Source organism: Saccostrea echinata, unplaced genomic scaffold, assembly GCF_033153115.1.
Source record: "Saccostrea echinata isolate AGI-Se365-2 ecotype Australia unplaced genomic scaffold, CSIRO_AGI_Sech_v1 ptg000064l, whole genome shotgun sequence".
In the NCBI taxonomy this organism is placed as follows: domain Eukaryota; kingdom Metazoa; phylum Mollusca; class Bivalvia; order Ostreida; family Ostreidae; genus Saccostrea; species Saccostrea echinata.
The window spans coordinates 7,447,325-7,473,061 of NW_026889813.1; the positions used below are offsets into that span (position 1 = coordinate 7,447,325).

General features: G+C 34.5%; 1 protein-coding gene across 1 annotated transcript; it reads right to left on the minus strand.

Annotated features, from left to right (window-relative positions):
• Positions 1 to 848: 848 nt before the first annotated feature.
• On the minus strand, positions 849 to 23,423 carry LOC133175960 (synaptojanin-1-like). The gene is made up of 27 exons (XM_061311113.1): positions 23,287 to 23,423; positions 22,733 to 22,819; positions 21,806 to 22,073; positions 21,285 to 21,510; positions 21,008 to 21,091; positions 20,688 to 20,846; positions 20,134 to 20,300; positions 19,874 to 19,955; positions 19,211 to 19,366; positions 18,871 to 19,027; positions 18,294 to 18,482; positions 17,836 to 17,938; positions 16,998 to 17,138; positions 15,393 to 15,585; positions 13,198 to 13,218; positions 11,936 to 12,094; positions 11,370 to 11,529; positions 9,227 to 9,305; positions 8,564 to 8,764; positions 8,370 to 8,448; positions 5,614 to 5,779; positions 5,350 to 5,433; positions 4,951 to 5,108; positions 4,654 to 4,777; positions 4,093 to 4,178; positions 3,113 to 3,263; positions 849 to 2,736 (listed from the first exon to the last, which is right to left on the minus strand). Exons 1-27 carry the CDS (start codon positions 23,405 to 23,407, stop codon positions 1,580 to 1,582), a joined length of 4,758 nt encoding a protein of 1,585 aa, XP_061167097.1. The 5' UTR covers positions 23,408 to 23,423; the 3' UTR covers positions 849 to 1,579.
• Between the last annotated feature and the right edge of the window lie 2,314 nt (positions 23,424 to 25,737).

Sequence of the window (25,737 nt, forward strand, 5' to 3'; positions counted from 1 at the left end):
TATAAAAAATCATCTTACAAATGACTGAAATTTTGTCTCGTCTTAAAACTACTTCCTGATTCTGGGGCCTGGTCTGTCACATTTTATATCATCCTGCTATGGACTATTCGTTTGCAAAGTGAAAAAGGGCTTTTTAGTAATTGTAGACAAAAGGTCGAAAATAAGATATTGTTGACATCAATTACAAATACGTTTTCATCCTAAGGTTTTATTTTTTAATAAAGTTGAGTTATAAGCCACAAATAAATGTACAGTGTAGTTCTAAGCATAGCAACGGGAATTTATTTTCGAGAATTACCAAGTTCCAATTCAGAATACCTTTTCAGATTGTTTAAAAACAAACAGCAACTTTCTTTGATTCAAATAGCATTTTATTACTGTTACATATATCACTATGTTACTGTTGGTAACTAGCACTTCACCTTTACACTATCACAGAAAATACTATCCTTGAACTCGTACATGCAGAGTAGTATCAGTTAAAACAAAGAAAAGATCTAGACAATCAGCAAATGAATGGTTCTAATTCTTTACTAGTACACATGTACTGTGATAGTTTTCACAAGTAATTTAACACAGGTGATATGTACTAAAATCTTAAGAGAATACAGCACAGAGAAAATAAGTTTTCTTTTAAAGTAGGACAATACACTTAAGTAATTTTAAGGTCAAAGCTTTTTTTATATTGCACACAATTACATATTATGTCAGAGTAAATTCTTAGCCAGCAAAATAATAATAAAAAATATTTGGTCTACCATTGGACATGCATGTACATGTATAACACAGTATTGTTGTAAGTTGCAAAAACATGGATAACTGATTATCTTGCAAGCCAGTATTCTGACAAACACAAATAATTACTATTTTAACAAATCTTTTGGAATGACAAATGATATCAAAACTGAAATTAAATGATATGGTACATGTGTCAATTGCTCTAAAAAAAAACTGACAAATTTATATACTTGTGACACAACCAAAGACTACGGATAAGAGAGAAGGAATGTAGGATTTGGAATGAAATCTGCTGGGAGAAAAATGAAATCACATTTTCATGTTTATTTTGTGTTAGCTAAAACTCACTGCATCTTAATCACTGTTAATAATAAATAAATGTACATATAAAAAAAGTAGTGGCATCATGACTGCATATTTATACCTACATGTACATGTATATAAAGTTATCTGAGTTTTTAGAGATCCTGATAATTTACTTCATAAATCATAAATATGACTAGTCAATACTTTCAGATATTATGTGGAAGCATTGCATTCAAAATAATGACGTGGTATTGAATGACTTGAGTTAATCCAAACAAGCAGTTGGAACAAAAAAGAGGTATCAATCCAATAAACCATGCCCGAGTCCAGTATTATCACAGTCTAGGTGTGGTTCTACCACAATAAAAATGTAACGTTATAAACATAACAAAGAACACACCAATAACAAACCTCTAGGATTGCATTATTAACATGCCTACACAAATAAAACAAAAAGACTGATTTCTTATTACTGCTGATATTTATCAAAGCCAAGTTATTTAGAAGCAGAATTATTACATGATCATTGATTATTTCAAGACCTTGGTGGCACAGGGGGTAAATTCATTGGTCTTTTTGGAATAGGAGGGTGCCCTGTGGCTGGCCCCCTTGTAGGAACAGGAGGAAGATCTCTTCTAGGTGCTTGTCCATTGGAAGAAGGTCCCTTGGGAATAGGGGGTGGGGCAGTAAGAGGGGGATCGGAAGGTAAACTTTCAGGAGGTGGTGATGAATTTTGAAAATGATTAAAATTGGCTTTGAATTCTGCAAACTGGTCATCTTCATCGATTGGTGGAGGGGGTGGGGGCTCAGATGGGGGACCATTAGATGGTAGAGATGGTGGGGGCTCCAAGGGGGGACCTTTTGTAGGAAGAGGAGGTGGAGGTTCTGAAGGGGGTCCATCGAATGGTAAAGGAGGTGGGGATTCAGAAGGGGGTCCTCCTGTGATTGGGTCGGGAAGGGAACCCATAGATGATGTAAACTGTTCATGAGTGTTCTCAAAGGATGGGAGCTCTGGAGGGCTAAAAGAAGGAATTTGTGGAGAATCTGCCTGATTTTCAGAATTGCTCTGAATGTCGTTTAATTGTGCTTGGTCACTTTGTAGGTCTGCGGAAGCACTAGCTGTGATATCCTGGTCGTTGAACACTTGTCGGGTAGGTACTGGAGGTGGAGGTCTACTAACTCTGGGTGGAGGTTTACCAGCAGTTTGTGGTGCCTGATTTAGAAACTGACTAGGAACACTTGATGTGTCAAATGGATCTTTTTGTGCTGTATCACTGCTACCAGGCGACAAAGGGACATCAAGTATGTTCTGACTAGAGCTATCAGGAATAGATTTTGATGTTTTATTTACAACTGCATATGTCTGATCATCTGGTACAGTCCCAGTTGAGGGCATCCAGCTCTGAGGTCGAGTCGGTGGAATGGGAGGAGGCCCCCTGGTGGGCTTGAGTTGATCCCCTCCATGGATGGCCATACTCTGAACCTCCCTCCTTGGGGCAGGAACAGGGCGAGTATCACTACGGGGCTGTACACTAGGAGGGCTGTCTCTTGGTCGCTGGGGCCGCTGTGGGGCTTCTGTCATGGATGAAATGTTCTCTGTACTTCTGTGTCTTGGTACAGGTTTTGGTGCTTCTAGTGTAGGTTTGTTAGCTGTGACAGACTCACTTGTCTGGCTTCTAACCATTTTATTATCTAAAAAGGCAGAAACACCTTTAAATTTTACTATGTTTCTATTTACATTTTGTAATTATATATATTATAAATATTGCAGCCTGGGCCCAGAACTTACCATAGCTTTCATAAAATTTCCATGGAATTCAATTTTTACAATTTTTTATTTAGATATGCATGGACGTCTATATTTTAAATCTCATAATTCACAAGGCAATGAAAAAAAATGAAAAAGTTTCTTCATGTACTAGTCTGCTTTTTTTAACTGAAAGGAAAATTGTTTTCAGACATAGTTTTCAATGCATAAACTATTCTGATCTTTAAACAGTAGAGCTAAAAATCAAGAGCCAAATGAATACATGTACTTTGTCATGCTATCCCAGATAAGGTGTCTCACCTGTGTTTGGCAGCAGGGCTGGGGGTAATGAGTTACCTCCCCCCTCCATCAGTTTTTCAATCAGAGACTGTGCATCTTCTATAGAGGTAGCATGTCCATGGTGAGTCACATTTGTAGGAAGACCAATATTCATTGGCTGCATCTGTGTGGTCTATACATGTAAATACAGGGAAATTGATAAATTCTGAGAATAAATGCAGCAAGTCACCAATTAGAAAAAATTAATTCTGAGAAGATGAACAGAATAAATGCAGGAAGTCACCAATTAGAAAAAGATTGTCTTTTTATACATGTTCTATACACTAAGGTACTGACATTCTTAGAATTCTACGGAGACTAAAATGCTTTAAAAAGGAGCCCTTGGGCCTTGACTCTGGGTATTATGAGTTTCTTAGGCTATGAGGAACTCAAAACCATCTTGGACTGGAATCATGTGAATTTTTTACATTGCATTAATTTCATCTTCTAGATGCTCCGGAGTAAACAAAATTTTAAAAGATATAATGTAATACATTTTCAATATCGATATAAATTTGGCCCACCCTAGGGTCTGAGCAATGGAGACCTATTTCAAAACTTTGGTTAAGGGCTATCTGCTCATTACAATCATGCAAACATATTGACTATAAAGTGTCCATAAGAAAAAAAAGGAAAGATTTTTAAAGGTACATGTATAATGTATTTTCAATATTACTAACTTACCCAACTTCCCAAGTGATCTTAACCCTGAATCAGGGGGCATGAATTTCACAAGGTTGCTCATTATAATAATGCAAACATTTTTGCCTGCTATAAGACAATGGGTGAAGAAGAAAATATTCAAAATATTGTGTTAAATGAACTTTTAATATATAACCAAATTAGCCCCACCATTGGGCTTTAACCCTCAACTCATAGGCCATGAATTTCATAATTTTGGTAGGTCATAGGTCACATCAGTGACTAAAGTGTCCTATAAGAACTCTACCAAAAGAACTTACCGTTGTTTGCTGTTGTTTTATCTTGATTTTCTTTATACTGTGTGAGCTGATTGGTTTTCTAACAACTGGAGGTGGCTTTTTGACATCTACATGGAAAATATAAATACTGGTGCATATAAAGATACACATATTAAAAGATAATTTTAAGATCTTTTCTTAAATTCTTATTGAGAAAAAGTATATTATGATTATAATATATTAAATGTACATGCAAATGTTATTATAAATACACAATTTCATATCATTAGTTTATATTTCACTTTTGATAACCTCTTTGAAAAGCCCAGTGGTTTCATGCATTTGCTTTATAAAAACTGTATGTATACACAAATTTGAGTCAAGCAAGAATTTTTCTTGTTTTTTTTAAAACACATGCATGTATTGATTTTCAAGAAAAGTACATTAATTCCCCAAATTGAGTAGATTTTCTATATTTTTAAGTTCTGTAGTTAACTACATGTACATCCTTCCATAATGCTCTTACCAAGAATTAAAATTCACATAAACATGTACATGTTGTAATAACTATGATAATTCTTAAACAGTTAAAGCACTATGTACCAGGTTCAATGGATTTAGCAGCAGTTTGTAATGGCTTGATGGGAGGAGCTTTTGGTCTCTGTGGGGGCGGTGGTTTGGCTGGGGGTCCTGTGGGGCGTTGTGGAGGTCCTGATCTGGACCCAGGCTGTAATATTTGTAACAGAATTTTATGCTGAATTATTTATTGCAGCATCATTATGCATGATCAAGAATTAGGAGCAATAGACAAGAAATATGACCCTTGCTAAAGTAAATCTAAAAGGAAATTGAAATGCCTCCTCATGCTTTACCAACTTGACTTCTTTACTTCTTTCATACCTCTGGTCCTGGTTGTTTAGGTTGACTTGTATATGGTTCTGGTGACTCTCTGTTGGGTCCTGTGGCAGGAATTGGGGGTCTGTTCACCTGTTGGGGCCTTGGAGGGGGGGCAGAAGGAGTATCTAAAAACCCATCATCAGAATATGGACTGTATCGGCCTAAAATGTTACACAAATTGTTCCATAAATAATAAGTGTCTACAAAACTATATACAGAAATATCAATGTTCCTTTCACTTGTTATGTGTAGCTATAGATTATTGCTGGATATCTGACCTTGTTATGTGTAGCTATAGATTATTGCTGGATATCTGACCTTGTTATGTGTAGCTATAGATTATTGCTGGATATCTGACCTTGTTATGTGTAGCTATAGATTATACCTGGATATCTGACCTACCTGACCCTGTTGGTGAACTTGATCTTAGATGTTCAAAAGGAGTGTCTAACAAAGATTCCTGTACTTCTGTGTCATCCTCTTCTTCTACAATAGACAACAAAAAATTATACAACCAATGCTCTGCACCATCTTAACAAAGTAATATAATTTACTCACACTAGTCACAAAATTGAAACTAAAACCATGCTGAAAATGACTTCACCCTTTCTTTTGCTATCACTTCAGGCAAAAGTTTTATGTCATAGAAACAACAAGGCCACTGACCTGACTCAAACTCCATGGCCGGTGTGCTGAAGTCCTCTCCGAGCAGGCTGTTAGAGAACTGGTTGTAGAGTGGGGTAGTTTTAACTATACAGATCTTAAGCTCTTCTTGTATCTGAGCCTGCCAGTTCTGTGTCTTTAGTCGAGTTCTTACTGTAGTTCCATTTATCTATCAAAGATAGGCTGGGTTTTTCATGTCCATGTCAAAAACATTCATGCAAGTGAAATATAAGTGTTATTTTCCTTACAAAATTAACTTGATTCATAGGAAAATAATAAATAATTCAAAATTCAGCTGTAAGTAGGTCATAAAACTGGACTGAAAATAGCCATCCTATTATTAAACAAGAGACCAAAGGCCTTATAGGTCACCTGATTATCATGTAACAACTTTCCCACAATTGAATTGTTTTAAACAAGAGGCAATGAAATTCACAAATTTGAAAGAGGCACCCTTGCTCATCATAACTATAAACTTAGTTTGTTTTCTTAATATCCAGAAGCAGAGCAGAAGATTATCAAAGAAATAATTCATTTTTACTACATAATCAGTAGTGCCTCCACTTCACAGGAACCCCTGACCCCGGGGCCAAACATTTCACAATTTTGGAATTTTGCTGATCATAACTATGCATTTAGTTTGTTTCTTTAATACCAAGGAGCAGAGGAGGAGAATTCCAAAGCATTAATGCATTTTCGCTATATAATCAAAACAGCCCCACCCACTGAACCTTGACCCTGGGGCCACATTTTTCACAATTTTGGAAGAGACACCCTTGCTCATCATAACCATGCACTTACTTCATCGACTTAATACCCAGGAGCAGAGGAGGAAATTTTCAAAGAATTAATGAATTTTTACTATATAATCAAAAGAGCCCCATCCTTACACCAGAACTCCTGACCCAAGGGCCATGAAATTCACAATTTTGGAAGAGGCACCCTTGCTCATCATAACTGCATTAGTTTGTTTGCTTAATACCAGGACCAGAGGAGAAGATTTTTAAAGAAATAATGCATTTTAACTATATATTCAACAGAGCCCCACCCTAACACCATAACCCCTGACCCTGTGGCCATGAATTTCACAATTTCTGTAGAAGGTTCAATGCTTATTACAACCATGCCAACAGTTTGACTGCTAGATATCTGGGAGTAAAGAAGAAGATTTCTTAAAGATTTCATTGATTTTGATGCTTTTAGCCCCAGACCTTAGGCCTCAGGGGTGCAAGGACCAAGAAATTCATAATTTTTGTTCCCCTTCACTCTCACTGATGCTACATGCCGAAATTGGTTGAACAGTTCCTGAGGAGAAGCTGAAAATGTTCAAACGTCAGGGGTCAACACTAACTTTTAAACCATAATCGCCCACAGGGCTAGCAATTTCTTATTTCTACTAGCCCTGATCATGATTTAGTTGTCCAGCAGCCAAAGGCTGTTGGCCGAGTCACAAAGCGACGAGGGGGGTAGGTGCGGGAGGGGGTTTCCCCCTCCTGCTGGAGGGGGTATGGGGGGCCTCCCCCAGAAAATTTTAAAACTAGAGTTGCCAAATCCTGCATTCTGGCTACATTTTTGGGTAAAATTATATGTCACTTCATGACTGAACAAAAGACGTTTTTCTTATTGAAAAATTCCACATTTACAGTCATTTAGGGTATTCTGAATCACCTTTTACATTTTGACTGCAAACAATCTGATTAAAAAGTTCGTAACTGGTTATTTAGTATTAAAGAAAAGTCAAGTACATTTTGTATATGAAAAACCAGATCTACATTACAAGGCAAGTTCATCTTCGATACAGTCAAAAATGTATGAAAATGAAAATTGATATCAGAAACAAAGTATTACATGTATTATTTCTGTATAACATGAATGTACCGGCATGCTTGTATAGATTTGTGTGAAATGTATTTCAGTGTATGATTAAAAAAATCAACACTGACCAATATATACTCAGGCTAATCTAGTAATCTTTAATAGCTGTTGCTTTTTCATACTTTAACTTTTATATTCCTTGCATTTAAAGAAAGCTACATGTTACAAAAATATCTGACATATTCAGCAAGTGTGCAGCGTGTGCAATTTGTTCGGTTGCGGTCATGTACACACGTGATTTGAAACAACCCAAACTGTAGGGGATTACAAATGCAGTAATTATTCTTTTTTTAATTTTGAGGAATTGTCAAAAACAATAAATGCTCATGGAAGCTTTTAAAATTGCCGTTCTATCAATCTGTCAATTCCTAATGCACCCACCAACAATGCTACGACATGGATGAGGAAAACCATGCAACGTTTTCAACACGTATATTTCTTCAATAAGGATAATTTTATCAATTTAATTGCTAATTTTTTAATTAACACATGATGTTTATCTCTTTAATTTTTTTTTTGTATCTGATAAGTCTTTTGATAACTGGTTGGTTTTCACACATGTGGATGTGTCGTGCAATGTAAAGCGATAAGGTAAGTTACCGAGAATCGCGAAACATGGGGTGTTTTTAGGAAAGTAACAAAATCGACGGGACTTGTGCATTTTTAAATTAATTTTTAAATGCTCTGAGTGAGTGTTTGATAATAAATTGCAGTAGCCCTGCAGGACAAGCTCGAAGACATGTTTAGAAGCCTGACCTCAATTTTCAGGTGTCCCGGGCTAGCGGCCTACCGTTAGTGTCGAACCCTGAATGTTGAAGCATGATGACGGACAAAAACAGATAGCAATAGGTCACTTGAGTGACTCAGTGACCTAAACATTTTACCTCTGTGCCATCATAGTTCAATGCCTTCAGTGCAAACTGTCCTGTCTTGAAGATTAACCACAAATCAGCTTCTACAAATCTGTAAATCAACAAAATACATGTATGAACTCTGAAAAGGTACCTCATTTATTTCTCTACTTAAAATTTTTACAGGTACAAAAAGGTATTAAACACTTTGTAAACAATATGTCTACCTGATAAGAACAATTTCTCCAACATCTGAGAAGAAGTGAACAATGGCTTCCACTAAGTCTTGTTCCATTTCCTCCGTTTCCACAGAAACAATAACAGTGCCATCTGGTGGGCCCTGCTGACTCACTATTTCCTGTAACTTCTGCTCCTTCTTGTTTTCAACCACTTTCAATGTGTCAATGTCATACAGTGCCAGCACCGGCCTAAAGTAACACATACGATTGTGTATTTGTAATTTGAAACACAGTTTCTGAAACAACTTTATATGACACTCCCACACAAACACTCAGATTCACTTCTGTAACAGATTACATGTACCGGTATATCTCATCAAATAATTATACATATGTACAAAAATCCTTCTCTTTTAAGATGTAGAAATTATTGAAAGTTAGTACACCAGAAAATCTATGATTAATTTCTTCCATTCAATCTTTTTTCAATGATCCTTATAAAAATACTGGAAAAAGTCTAACTTTTATTTTCTACTTCCATCACAATAGAGCTAAGGAATATCTATCATCCTACCCCCCCCCCCCCCACTCCCTAAGTTATTGAGCTATAAAACTTATTAATCACAACACATGACCTATTACACAATGTTAATAAATACATGTACTTAAAATTGGAATTCTCTCCATTGTTGACTATCACACTAAACTTGCCTATGATCTGATGTCTTTAGTTCTACCCTGTTGTATAAAATCATTTTCCCAGGATTCCAAACTGGTCCATCCTGTAACACTGAAATTACAAAACCAAACAATGATAAAGTTTTAAAAGACCTAACACATTCTTATTATCTTTTACTGTTAATAAATATAAAACTATTTTTCCCTGGTTTAACATTCCCTAAGAACTTCTGAAAAACTGTGACTACTAAGTTCTACATGTAACCCTGGTATTCAAAATAGGGTATTCAAAATAGATCTGGTACTGTATCATTCAATCATGGAACTAGAGGTGCTGGGAGCAAGCTCACAAAATTATAATCCCCACTGCAGTTTTTTAGAAGTGCCATATACACATTTCTAAATTGATCTTGAATTTGCAAAAATGACCTTGGGTCAAGGTTATGAAATATCTTCAGCTCAAAAATAATCTTTGTTTGAAGTTTAAAATTCCAGTACTTATCCATTAGAGAGTAATGAACTAGACACAAATTTTATACTTTTTCTGCCAGTGACCTTGAACTTGCCAGAATCACCTTGAGTGAAGATCAAGACACATCCTGAGGATATAAGAAATATTTGTGTTAAGTATAAACTTCCAGTGTTTTCCCATTAGAAAGTTAGAGGCCAGACACAAATTTCACATTTTATTTTTTGCCAGTGACCAAAGACTTGCGAAAATGACCTGGATGGGTCAGCTCAAGACATATCCTTAAGTCATAAACAATCCTTGTGTCAAGTTTCAACTTCCAATTAGCCTCCATTTGAGAATAATAGACTGAACATAAAAAATACACTTTTTCTGCCAGTGATCTTGAAGTTGCTGTAATGACCTTGGGTTAATATCATAACATACTCTCAGGTCATATGCAATATCTGTGATGAGTATGAAACTCTGATGTTCTCCATTACAAGATATGGTCGAGACAGGAATTTAAATATTTTTCTAAAGTGGCCTTGGACTTGATAAAATGACCCTGGGTCTAAATCATGACAAACCTTTAGGTCATATGCAACCTTTGTATGAGGTATGAACTTTCAATGTTTCTCCTTTAGGAAGTTGAAAATGGGACACTTTTTTTCTGCCAGTGACCTTGAACTTGCCAGTATAACCTTTGGTCAAGGTAAAAACACACCCTTACATCATAAACAATCTTTGTAACAAGTATGAGCATCCAATAATTCTTCGTTACAAAGTGTTTTCCCATTAGAAAGTTAGAGGCCAGACACAAATTTCACATTTTATTTTTTGCCAGTGACCAAAGACTTGCGAAAATGACCTGGATGGGTCAGCTCAAGACATATCCTTAAGTCATAAACAATCCTTGTGTCAAGTTTCAACTTCCAATTAGCCTCCATTTGAGAATAATAGACTGAACATAAAAAATACACTTTTTCTGCCAGTGATCTTGAAGTTGCTGTAATGACCTTGGGTTAATATCATAACATACTCTCAGGTCATATGCAATATCTGTGATGAGTATGAAACTCTGATGTTCTCCATTACAAGATATGGTCGAGACAGGAATTTAAATATTTTTCTAAAGTGGCCTTGGACTTGATAAAATGACCCTGGGTCTAAATCATGACAAACCTTTAGGTCATATGCAACCTTTGTATGAGGTATGAACTTTCAATGTTTCTCCTTTAGGAAGTTGAAAATGGGACACTTTTTTCTGCCAGTGACCTTGAACTTGCCAGTATAACCTTTGGTCAAGGTAAAAACACACCCTTACATCATAAACAATCTTTGTAACAAGTATGAGCATCCAATAATTCTTCGTTACAAAGTTATAGCCAGAGCTACATTGTATATATATAACAAGGACAGATAGACAGCTGGATGGACAGACAGACAGACAGACAAGGTGATTCCTATATACTCCCCAAACTTCATTTGCTGGGGGTATTATTAACACAAATAGCATTTCTGTGTATTACATTTATATGCTTATTTCCTTATAAACTTTTATGGCATAAATAAATAAGAACATAAAGGGGTAACAACAAATACATGTATATAAAGTACATACACAGTACTTGTCATGGAAAGTAGTTTTTGAATACATACAGTCTATTTTTGTATAAGAATATTATTGATTGTTAATCACTAAATTTATACATAACAAGCACTCACACTTGGGCTGATGGTGAATGAGGGGCTTTCTTCTCATGAGGATTCTGTCTGTCCAAGCTGGACAGCGACACTTCTCACTGGAATCATAGTCGTTACAGAAAAGATCGTACTTGTAGGTCGGGGCAAAGTCTGTAGGGCCCTCACTAAAGCCTTTAAATACCTTTTAATAAAAATACAGCAATACAGTTGAGGGTAGTTTCAATATATCTGGATAATTCTTAAAATACTGACTGATATTTTAGAAGAACTATAGTGTAGACGGTCCTATTATTTCAGAATCTGTTTTTCTGGGGTAGAACAAAACATGGAAAATATACTAGTACTTTTAAAGTGAAAGTAACTTAACAAAAACACAAAATCAATATGAATAGAATATTGTAAAAACCAAAAAGGAACCAAACTAAAGAATTCTTAAGCCAAACTAACACTGTACACAGAACAAAATGGCATCAGAGTACTTGTATGTTCAAATTACACCAAGTAATGATCTTTAATCAAGCAGGATAAGAATTCTTTTAACATTAGTCCCCTTTAACACCACATGTATCAGAACTTCCAAGACTTACATTGCCAGCCTCTTTCTGGACTTTGAGTTGGTCACATGCCTGGAGAGCACCCCAGTTTTTGTCCTCGATCAGACTCAAGATCTCCTCTCGAGGAAGGTCAATTCTGTAATTGAAGTCCCCACACCAGAATACATAGTCATGGGATCCTACTGTCCTCCCCTACAAAAATCAGTGCAAAAGATTCATATAGATCCAGGAATAAATGAATTGGTGTAAAATATTGAGTACAGATGAAAATAAATTAATATGTATTATTTCATGATGAAATCTTGTTACCCCTTTCTTTCTTGTTTCATATTGTTATGTTTTCAAAATTTAAATATGGTACATTGTATAATGTACAGTTCATGTATAAATATTTAGTACACAAGAAAATAATAATTAAAAGTATTGTACAGAATTTATTTTTGTTATATAAATGCATGCTCTTTGCATTGGTTGGTAGATATTGCCAAAATTATGGTTTTATAGTAATTCTATTTCCATGAAAAAATTGTTTTTAGTATATTTCCATGTTTTACATTCCATCTAGTAAAACAATTATACTGAACATTACAGAGGAAATAAATTATTCTTTGAAGATTTTTTTGTGTGTTTTATTTTCACAGAGAAAACATTTTACAATGTTAATATTATCCCTCAGTAAGAATGTATAGGATAATTGATGAAGACCCAAAGCTGACTACCACTTTGCAAAGATTTCATGGAAATGTAAATTTGTAAAAGATCGATAGATTTCAATGCAAAACCCTATCCTCAAAATCTACAATTTTATTTGTGGAGAGCAACTACAAGGTAAAATTTGGTCATTTCTTTATCATAAATGTTTTAAATTTTTCGACTTCATTAAGACTCCTCTGTATATACAGTATATATATATATTATATGTATTGTATACATTTTGCAAAGAAGAGATTGTTCTGAACTGTATATTTGAAGGTGTAGCTCTGAAAAGCTAAAATGGAAGTCAGCAATTTATACATCATCAACTGAAGAGCGAGGGAGAGTTCCAGTTATGTTTGATAAATAGGGAAAGTATTGGAATCATTTCACTTTCAAGATTTTAAAATTTTGGAAACAAAAATTACCGGTATTTTGTCATAATTTTTCTTAAATAATAGCAGTGCTTAGTGAAATATTCTTAAAATCAGAAGCATAAACAATTTGTGTAATTATTAAGCAAAGGTTTCATGTGCATGAAAGTGAAATGGTTTGTTTTGTAACAGGATTAAATGAATACATGTTTGCAATATTTCAGCAACCTTCCGAAGGGTTGGTGTAATCTAAAAAAAAGCAAAAAATGTGCATTATTTTTCTATTTCCTGTTTAAAACACATTACACAAAGACCTTTTGAAGTAATGCAATTTCCATTTTGAATGACATACACAGTGTCTCCAATAATGAGCCAACACATTGCATGCAATAAGAAATTAATATAAAAGAATTCAATGGTACCTCACAAAGGAGGATCCTATCAAATCATGCTTTCTTTCAGAGAACACTGCTTCACACATACTAAATTGATATGGTGTTCACAACATTAGGAACACTAATCATTTTCTTTGACCTTTTGACCCTGGGCCATCAAACTTCTTCACAGCAAGTATGAGGAAAAAAGGTCAAATGGTTTTCCACACAGGACTATAGCACTGATATGAACTATTTAATTACTCTGACCTTGACCTTTGGGCACCCGTTCCTCTGGGCACCTCCTATAAGACTAAAATGTCAAAATATTCTAGATCAGTTACTTCATCACCTTGACCTTTGTTACCAAAAAGGTTAAGTAGATGCTACATAGGTGTTACCTACTAAATGGTGATACCATGAAACACTAAACTACATGAATCTTCTATTGTACAAGTAATAGTCACAGATATCTAACATCTTGACAACACTGAGTAATAAATAATGTAATACAAATGATAAAAAAAACCTTATATACAGTTCACCTAATACTGCATAACAAAGTGTCTAACACAAAAACATATATACACTGTAACTAAAGCCTTGAAAAAAAAAAAAAAGTTTGTTTACTGTACATGATTAACCTTCTAAAACAGCCCTCTATGAGTTTTTTAAATATAAATGCTGCACTGGGTATTATAATCCGATTCTTTTCCAAAATATATGATGATGGAACTGGATAAAATATAATATAAGGCATTTTAAAACTACTGTAAAATCACATATTTTCGTGGGATCAAATTTTCGCTGTTTAGGGAAATGATATCAGTTTGTGGGGATTTGATTTCTTGGACGATGAAGTGATAAGTTGTTATTTATTTGAAATTTTACATTTGAGGAGGACATGAATTCATGGGTCTCTTCATATCATGAAAACATCAAATATTAAACCCCCACGACAATTAGTGAATTCACAGTATACATGTATATTATGCAGCTGCTTGTTTCCTGCTAAAATTACCTTTGTCAATATTGTGGCCACAAAAAATAAGAACTACAGGGTAATTGACGTGGCTGTTCAATTCTTTGGAATGTGTTACATGTATCCTAACTATGCCAAATTGTCTTTGTTGCAAGTACTTCATTATACATATATATACATGTGCATGAATGCATATATACAGTTTAACTTTGGTATCTCTAACACGGATATCTCGAATACCATGGACATGTTGAAGTGATTGGAAAGTCCTATCCACGTATTTCTGAAGTATTTTACCCTCGATATCTCAAACCCTCGGATATCTCGAAGTTTTTTTCAGTCCCATCGAGTTCAAGATAACAAGGTTTGACTGTACATATATTTTCTACATAAAAGCCGGTTCCAGGAAACAAACATTTTTTGGTCTTATGATTCATTTCATGAATTGGTGTGCCTTTGCTACACTACATTGCATTTCCCTGCTGTCTTTTTATTACTTGGCATTATATGTACCCCATTTACTTAATACAAATACAAAATAATTTGAAGATGTTAGTATTTTCCTATCTAAATGTATTACTCTGGTTACAAGCATGCATACAGAGAATAATAAATAGGAACATCCAGGTTTCTTTAAATGTCTGAATTCAGGTCTTTATAAAAACATCCAATGGATAATGTTCAACTAAACCCAAACATACATCTCAATGACAAATAACACTGAAACATACATCATACAATATCAATATACATGCTAAATATGTAAATATCCTACCATACACTGTTCCTGTATATCAACAGAATGATTATTATTTAATATGTAATATTTAAATTATTATGTTGAATTATAATGTTTTAAAAAATGAAAGAATAATTATAATGATTAAAGAGAAAGATTTTTTTATCCTCTTAAGAAAGAAGCTACCATCTGCCTTGTATGAAAGATAGGGTTATAAAAATACATCTGTATTTTGCTTTGATGATAATTAAGAATAAATGATAAAATAAAAGTGCAGGGAGATGATATGAATTAGCATATACCAAATTACAATAAAAAAAACTCTCACCATTGGGAAGCAGATTTTGCGTGAAATTTCGTGGTAGTCGCTGTTGCGATCATTGACTTGTGACTGTCCTGCAGACAGATGAGCACAAACAAAACACAATGATGTGCTCTGATACAGAAAACGTATGGCCACGCCCCCTTTGTTACCAGCGGCACCTCCTAATCCTGTCTTAGCAGAGTCTGTAGCAACATCCCTGTATTCAAAAGTATACATAAAATTATGTATCTCAGTGTAGTCTGCTTGTATACCAAATTTTATTGATATTTGGTCCATAACTGTAGGATTTTGAAAAACTGTTTACAGACAGGAAGACATCATACACAAGAAGTCTGTGAGCCAATGCTCACTAATAATACCCCCGCTCTGATGTGAATACACAAGTTCAGTTATGGACAAACACAGTGATAATCAGGAAATTGACATTGGATTAGTAAAAAATGAATCCCAACATATGGCATGCCTAAACAAACATTGTTTTAAGATTTCAAGCACCTGCGATGAGTAGTTGCTGAGAAAAGTGCGACCAAAATTTGTTATGTATGGTACGGACAGACGCACGGATAAACAAGAAGTTTACATCAGATTCGTACAAAAATGAATCCCACCATATGGCATGCCTAAACAAAGATTGTGCTAAAATTTCAAGCGATGAGTAGTTAATGAGAAAACTACGACCAAAATTTGTTATGTATGATACGGACAGACACACGAATAGACAGGAAGTCGACATCGGATTTGTACAAAAATGATGAATCCCAATGTATGGCATGCCTAAACAAAGAGTGTGTTAAAATTTCAAGCACCTGCGATGAGTAGTTGCTTAGAAAACTGCGGCCAAAGTTTGTTATGTATGGTACGGTTAGACGCACGGATAAACAGGAAGTTGACATCAGATTAGTACAAAAATGAATCCCACCATATGGCATGCCTAAACAAAGAGTGTGTTAAAATTTCAAGCATCTGCGTTGAGTAGTTGTCGAGAAAACTACGACCAAAATTTGTTATGTATGGTACGGACAGACGCATGGATAAACAAGAAGTTGACAACAGATTCGTACAAAAATGAATCCCACCATATGGCATGCCTAAACAAAGAGTGTGTTAAAATTCCAAGCATCTGCGTTGAGTAGTTGCTGAGAAAACTGCAACCAAAGTTTGTTATGTATGGTACGGACAGATGCACAGATAAACAGGAAGTTGACATCAGATTAGTACAAAAATGAATCCCACCATATGGCATGCCTAAACAAAGACTGTGCTAAAATTTCAAGCATCTGCAATGAGTAGTTGCTGAGAAAACTGTGACCAAAATTTGTTACGGACAGACAGACAGACGGACGGACTGACAGACAGACAGACACACAAGGGTAAAACAGTATACCCCCCTCTCCTTCGGGGCGGGGGTATAATAAGCTCTTCTGGTCTCTGACCAGTAGAGCTAAAAATGCATTCATAAGTCCTGTGGTGCATTCACAATTTCTCACACTCTACAAGCATGTTTCATTTCATCAAAAGCAAATGTAATGACAGTCAAAACATTTAGAAAACTGCATGTGAAAACTAACTGAAGTTTCATATTTAAGCATCTGAATTGAGAGTACATACCTGATAAATGGAGCCAGGTGAGGACGTATAAACACATAGAGAATGACCCCCACCAACTGGACACTGGTCAATATCACATATTTATGGTCACGAGAGAGAATCTTTAACAGCTCCTTCTGCCATTCCCTGGCATTCGTGGTACTGTTGGAAAAGTATGGAAGTTACTGACATCATACAATTACATATGTACATTCACAGTACAAGGTACACTTTATTTATTTGCACAAGTATACACACAGATAATTCTCAAAATATGTTTTGATATGTTATACTAGGGGTATGCCTTTCATTATACACCATTCAAAAATCTTCTATAATGGGTCAACCTGACAAACAGTATTTAAATGTGTCTTGATTTCACCCCCAAAAAATCTTGCATACTTTCTATCCCAGATTTGGACTCTAGGTTTATACTGAACCAGTCAATGGACAGAATAAAGCATTTCTGTTCTTGAGAGTATGATTTCCTACTTTTCTATACTAACATGTACCAATACATGTATGTTAATTTTATATTGATACAGAGGTGGATTAACATTTTTGGTCCAAAATGCTATATTTGTACAATCCTAATTCTAAACTAAAATAATTGGTGAATAAAATAGCAGACTTGTGGTTTTGTTGTTCAGAAGATTTCGGCCGATCTTTGATTATACATACCCTGTATGTATTTCTGAACAGGATTGCATACATTATTTTGGTCTCGCGTGATCCACTGGCTCAGTTGAGCTAAACATGTATCAACTACCAAAATAATGCACAATACTTTTCTGTTCCATTGGAACTCATATTAACCAATAGGAACATTGATATCAACTTATGAAGGAAAATATATAACCTGGCTTTCATGATGTTACTGGCATTTAGATCAACAATCTCTTCAAAACCAATGGCAAAAATATCCATTGGTCGATCCAAATCGGCCGATTTGTCCACCATTTCTGAAAACCAACCAAAAAAATGATAAAACAGTACAGTTAACCTACAGTATCTTGAACACCAATATCTTGAATACCATGGATATGTTGAAGTGATTTGGAAGTCCTATCCACTTATTCTCTATGTATTTTACCCTGGATATCTTGATTCCTTGGATATTTTGAAGTTTTTTCTCAGTCCCATTGAGTTCAATATAACGAGGTTTGACTGTATGTGAAAAGAATTTCTTGACACCATCACATTTGATACAAGATATGTTAAATGGATTTTCCTTGAAATATTCTATTCAAATATATATACATGTATTACACAAGTTCTACAGATTTTTCATTTCTGATATACGAGTGTACACTGTACCTGGATTCTTTTCTTTAGTAATGGAGGCAGCATCTAACAGCCAGTCTGATATCGACTCGTGTTTGTGTGCAATACTCCTAAAGTGTTTTCCTCCATTCACATTCCAGGTTCCAATGAAAATCCTCAGATTTTCTACCTCTGTATACTCAGAATGACTGTTGACCATTGCCTCAAGAATAGCTGGAGGGGCTGAAAGTTTTAAAGTTTACTACTGTAAACATGGAAGTGTTTGCCTGGTGGAATTTTCTGTGAATTTTACTATCATTAAAAGCATTATACTAAACAACCAACCTATACATTTTGTATTTTTTTTCAGTTTCCACCAAAAGTAACCCCCTACATGAACACTTTGTTACATGGAAATCGATTAACAAGTGCTTGCTATTTGTTTTAAGTACAGATGCAATTTACATGTATATTTTACAAATATCATTCCAAGGAAAAAAAATTCTACATATTTTATCCAAAAGAATACAAATAATATACGTTCATTATTCTATATGCAAGATTTCTAGATCAGGAAATATTTTTGCTTTCAAAATACCATGCCATATTGCTAAAATATCAGTCTACAAACCATGTAAAATTCTTGTAGTTAGCAATGCACGAGCCTTGTCTGCTAACTCTCCCCTTAATGTGTTCCCTAGCAACAGAATATCTATAGCTTCCTGTTTACTGTTGTCAAGGAAGTTATTCTGAATGGTACGTGAGGCTGAGCGGGTGGCATCAGAATACTGAAAAAGTTGAAATATTTTTCACATTTTGTATGATTGGTATCAGCAGTTACCTCAATTCTTTGTTTGGAATTTCCATTTTGTAAGCACATGTAAAAATAAGACATTTCCTGCTTAAATTATGCAAAATCTTAAAATTTAAGTTTATTGAAGAAATTCAATCATGATTCTTTTTTTTTTGACCTTTGATCTGCCCCCTCCAAGAGCTCCAGTTCCAGCATAAATTCTGCTGACATGGTCCCCATTAGCTCTCCATATTTGACGATAGATGTCTAAGAACCTGGATACCATCTGTTGTTTCTCAGCCAGTCCTAAACTCTCCAACTGACGAGGTAGCATCTATGTATATACAGTGTATGTATAAAATGTAAATAATTTTTAAGAACCATAGCCAATACATGTATTTATTTACATGTACTTTATTCATTTATTTATTTTGAAGTTTTAAAAAAACAAAACATATACATGTGTCACTACAAATATTGGCAAAATATTTGTAATCTAAATATAAAACAAGATGTGTTTGTGAAACACTGATGCCCCCATATGGCAGCTCATAGGCAAAGTTAAAGCTTTTCAAAAGTAAGCCAATCTCCAAGATCAAGGTCATGAGGTCAAAAATTTTGGTATCAACAGAAAGTTCTCATCACAAGAAATATACATGTGAAATATGAAAGCCCTGGCACCAACCATTCAGAAGTTATGGATAATGGTGGAGGTTAAAGTATTTGAAGTCAAACAGATAAACAGACACACAGACCAAAAACTATATGCCCCGGAATATCTGATATAAGAGCATTAAAAAAAAACAGAGTATGAAGGTATTGATTTAAAGCAAAATATCACCTCCATCCCAAGCATGGACTGCACGGCATTGGTTCTATCTAAACAGTCTAAACAGTTGGATCTCATAGTACCTGACTGAAATCTATATAAAAAAAATTAAATGATTTTTTTTAAACATGTCTAAAATTGAACCTTTCAAGGTAAAATAAAAACTTAAAATCCAGATCTTCCATATCTAACGATAATGAACATTTCAAAGTAAAGGAGGGCATTTATTTAGCTAAATCTGACATTTAATTGCGAGTTTGGCATGCTCCTACCTATCCCCTTGATTGTCCACACTGTAGAAATAACCAAAGTCCACCAGTTGCTTCAGAACTTTGTGTTTTAATTTGTCCAGATTCTTAGTACTACCACGGCACTCAGAATGGTAGTCAAAGTTAATCAATGGTATCCTCTGATGAAATGTGGAAGCTTTGTGGTGTTTCTGAGAAGCAAAAGAATTTCAAAATTAAACATGATGTTCTCTCTGTGGAAAACATACATAATGTATAATCATCTGCCATTTATTCTATCAAACTCTTTCAAATGATAATACATGTACTTGTATGACCATAATAAGTACATATAGAGTCTTAAGTTGTGTAGAAATTACACACATTACAATGTTCTTAAGTATTTAATATTCCCATCAGCAGTTACAGTAATACCCATTATTCAGCAAATATTATAGAAACACTTGCAAATCAAAAAAAAAAAAAAAATCCCCCAAACAGTGTATCTGTGTAAGAGCACTAATAATCACAATTAATTTACTAAACATTTAACAATTTACACTTATCTTTCCTACTCTACCCTAACTGGTTTCACTTACCTGATATGCCTGACTGAGCATGTGTTCCCCCTCCTTCTGTCCCAGCAGATTTATCAGCACCTGATCCCCATACAAGTCCTTAAGCATGTTAAGATGTCTGTCAAATGCTGGGGCTGAAGCTTCATGACCTCGGGACATCCGCACTCGATGGGACCCAACCTATCAATTAAGGAATCATTTGTATTAATTAAAAAATCACTGCATTACAGTGATGTTAAAATATACATGTACTCTCAATTTCAGAATGGATATTAACAAACATTCTACATCAACTGCAAATTAATAATATAAAGTAAGAAGACACAGGTAATCCATTTTACCTGGATTCCAGGCTGTTCCCAGAATAATGGAACTGAACCTCTGGTCTGAATAAATGATGATATTTTTTCATCTAAGAAAATAACCTGAAATAAATAAGGTGAAATCATGTATCATTTGTTACATTTTAATTAGATAAGTACATTTACATTTAAAAATAATAGAAAAAAACAAGTTCACATACATTAAGGAATATTCTTTTCACATTGTACACAAGATATAAAAATGGGAATAAGAATACATAAATTTTCAATAATTTTTGGGGGTAGAAATTAAAACCTGTTCTGTCTCCACAAAATTGGCCACATGGCCATCATCATTTGTCCCCCGAACATTAAATCTGGTTCCAGCCCTCTCACAGCTGAGTCGTGATATAAGGCAAGCCTTGGCTTGTCGATGAGCAGCATAAATTGTCCTAATCTCTACACCTCCACATATCATCTTAAACAACCACCTGTCACAGTCAATAGCAAATCTCTGGAAATGTACATGCAGCATTCTATTCCTAAAAGTAAAAATTTGTTGAATGATTTTTATACAAAAAAAATTCTAATATTTTTTACAAAACATCACATGCTTTTTCTCGTAAATATAACCAAACTGTAAGAAAATATCAATTTTCATGAATATTTGTCATATGCCACATGACATTCATAAAACAGAAGATTCATGAAAAATGAATAAAAAATGAAAATTGAATAAATAAAAGATGTCTAAAATACTCTTTGCTTTACAACAATCTGTCTAGAAATTAATATGGTAATTAAGACACATTTCTTCCTTTGTATTACAATTCCTACCAGAAAAATCTATTATCCGTGTCATGTTCCTGGATTTTTCTCTGGGCACACAAAGTGAGATCCCATGTGGTCCCAGCTGCAGACCAAGCAAAGTAGAAAGTCCCCGAATTCAGAAGTTTCTTAACCTCAGAGATCCTCTCCTCATCACCTTGGCCATTCCTCAGAGATAGGAAGTGGGTTGATGTGATCCGAAATATTTCTGAATCACATATTTTACCCACAGACAAACAACCAGTGACCAGTACTAGGAAAAGTACATTATCTTCTCCTAAAAACAAAATCAAATAATTCAAGTGAAAATGTTTGAAAAGACTGAGGTCTGACTCTCCAACTTGCAATTTTTCTGAAAGTCAAATGATGAGGATCATCAATACCCACTGTATGGGATCTGTGCAGCTAGTTCCTTAAACTTGTATTAATATTTTGTAACATAAAGTGATGAGAGATATCGAGCCTGTTTGCATTGATGACAATTAAAATCATTTTTTTAAATGTCAAAATAGCAGAATGAAAAACAAATTTAAGTTCTATCTATTGTTATTTTGAATATTTTCTAACTCCTTTCGCACAATGTTACATGTACCCATACACACATGTAAAATATTCATATTTTATATATATATATATATATTATATATATTATATATATATTATATATATATATATATATATATACATATATATATATTCATATATACATATAAAATATTGATGTCATTCTTGATGGATCTGAATATAATAATAACTCATCACATTTAAAGTATGCTCTTTGTCTCTGTATTTTAGAATATAAATCACGAGCACCTAATCAGTCATTTTTCTTTACCGGCTTACTTCACCAAATGATACTAAAAATTTCGTATTTAATTGTATTCATTTCTGCCAATAGTGATTACATGTATTTTTTGCAATTCCTAGGAAACTTACCAATTGCAAAATTCAGGACCCCAAGACACCCATAGGCATCAAGTATTTTTGTGTATTGTTTCTTTACCAGCTCAGCTTCACTTGAATCTGAAGTGCATAAACTGTATTAATATAAACCAAGAGAAATACAGTATTATGTCATTTGTGTCTCCAATTAAACATTCAATATTTAATAACAGTAGGTTTTCTTTAAATTATTTGATTTCCGGGTAAACTAGTTCATTACAGTTATATTACCATGATTATCTAACATTCAGGAAGAAACTATAAGTCATTATCATTTCGTCGTTCATGGTGGTGGTAAAAATCGATTCAGTTTATGCACAAATTGCAAATCCTCTTTCATATAAATCAAGACAATTTACACTTTCCAAACGATAAAATAATTTAACTTGAAGTTAAAATTTATGTGAATTAAAAGTTCTATTTTTTATCAGTTTCTGACTATCAAATAATCAAGTTGACTTTGCCCCATCCATTTGCTTATTTTCATAAATCGATTGCCCTCCACACAATCTTTTTTAAATACAATAAAAAACAAGTTTTTCTCTTACGTAAAACTGCTAAAGCATTGGACTCCAGAAGTAGTGATTCTTCGTAATTTTTGTTCTCAATAATAACACTATACGGCGGTTCTAGTTTGTGAAATATCCGGAAATTTTTAATCATCGCCATTTTCAACTTTCAAGTTTCCTCCCCTTTCCCTAATCTCGAGCCCGATTTAATTTCTCATAGACCTATTCAATGTTTTTAATTTTAAAAAATCTTTCAAATAGAATATTTAAAGACACACAATACATTATACGAAGGATCTATATACTTAAACAATGGGCATTCGTGTGAACCATGGTGAACAGGGTATTAATCATTGATTATATGTCTACACATGTACGTATAAACTCATTTGAAAATAAATCCAAAAAACAATTTCTAGGCCCTATATGAAAATCACCTAAGTTTAATAAAAACTTTTTATGAAAAATAGTAAAATAAAAGTAAAGAAATTACCAGGTGGAAAAGGGAATAAATGTTCCCATATTGAAAGTCTGGTGGTTGGGGGGTGGTGGTGGGGGTTAGGGCTGAGTTAGGATTTTCTTCGATTTATTCACTGTAATACATAAACTTCCTATAGCCCCCCCCCCCCTTCAGAAGATCTGATCACATGTATTTGAAACCTTGTTGAAAAAAGTCTATTAGATTGACGTAACCACCACCCCCATCCCTTTTCAAAATCACACATGCACACCAAAAATGACCCGAACGCCAAATCAGCCCAACATAAACTAAAACAATTCGGGCTTTATGGATATTTGATCTCGTGACCAACCCGTATTTATATCCCGATAGATGTTTAAAAATGATACATTATTACTTATATTTACATTTATGACTTATTCACATTTTATATTTTCCTGATTATAATTTTTAACGCGTGAAATGTTTTATTTTTTTTATTTTTCAAACTCAGCGGCATGTATTTGATCCCTTGATTGCGCGTTGACCCTTTATGACGTCACTGAGAAATTACGTCGAACGTTTATGACGCGAGGAACCCGTGTCTATACGGATATAATTTAATTTTGTTTGCATTCTAGCCTCTGATTGGTTAATATCCAAAAAGGAACACAAATTATTTTAGGAATGACTCTAATTCTTGGCCAAATTATTCGAGTATAACCTGGTTTGGGTCAGTTTACGCTTTATAATCCGCGAAGCGGATTATAAAACAGCGTAAACTGACCCAAACCAGGTTATACTCGAATAATTTGGCCAAGAATTAGAGTCATTCCTTATAATTTAATTTTAAAATCATTAAATAACTATGGGTGTAAAATTTCGTTACTTTTTATCAGTTCAAATTTGCCGCTCAATAATACAACCATAGTAACGGAAGTAACGGAAGTGATGGGAATCGAGGGGAGGTAAAAACTGATACATAGGCATAGCAGCCATGTTGTTTGGTTACATGTGGTAAGATCGAATTATTGTTTGAAATTAAAGGTACATTTATTAAATCTGGAATTTTCCATGAATCCCGAGGACTGGAAATGAGAGGACTGTATGGATACAGATGATTCAGCTGGTTGTCAGGGGGGTGTGTCCCCATACCAAACCAGGTTATACAGAAATAATTTAATTTTGCTTGTATACTAGCCTCTGATTGGTTAATATCCAAAAAGGAACACAAATTATTTCTGGGGAATAGTTCCTGTCAAGGGTTTTTCAGTGATGAAAGAGCTATCCCAGTCACAGCCAGTGGATAAGCGTTTTATTATACTGATGTATATCATAATTTCTGAGGGTTGGATTTACCTGATACTACAGTTCGATAAGAAAAAACATGAAAAAAAAAATTATTATAAAAGTTTTGAACAAATATTTGGAATAAGATAAGACTGCTAGAATGAGCTGAAATCCTGATGACGTCACAATGCTACTGAAGTCAGGATGACATCATAAGTCTATAGATTGATTACAGGAAATCAAAATTGGCGGCAAAAATTGCATGAAAATTTTCCGAGGGGTGGATAGTATTATCCACCCCTTGCAAAAATTGCATGAAAATTTTCCGAGGGGTGGATAGTATTATCCACCCCTCGGAAAAATTTCATGCAATTTTTGCCGCCAATTTTGATTTCCTGTAATCAATCTATAGACTTATGATGTCATCCTGACTTCAGTAGCATTGTGACGTCATCAGGATTTCAGCTCATTCTAGCAGTCTTATCTTATTCAAAATAAGTATATCATTGAGGGAGTTAGGAAGATTCCAGTTCCCCAAGGCCAGGACTATTTCCCGAGGCGAAGCCGAGGGAAATAGTCCTGGTTGAGGGGAACTGGAATCTTCCTAACTCCCTCAATGATACACATTTAACTGTTTTATTACACCGATACAAACATAAAATTTAGAGGATTCAGATAGCGTGATTTCACAGGAGGGATTAGCTCACTGAACTAACACATGGGGATTAGGCCTAGTCCATTCACATATCATACCAATGTAA

Excerpts from the sequence above, each read along its gene's own strand:
- LOC133175960 (XM_061311113.1), bottom strand. The coding sequence starts at position 23,407 with ATGGCGATGATTAAAAATTTCCGGATATTTCACAAACTAGAACCGCCG. Across the intron at positions 21,092-21,284 it reads ATTTTGTGGAGACAGAACAG|GTTATTTTCTTAGATGAAAA; the intron begins GTTTTAATTTCT and ends TATTTATTTCAG. Across the intron at positions 17,939-18,293 it reads TACTAAAGAAAAGAATCCAG|AAATGGTGGACAAATCGGCC; the intron begins GTACAGTGTACA and ends GTTGGTTTTCAG.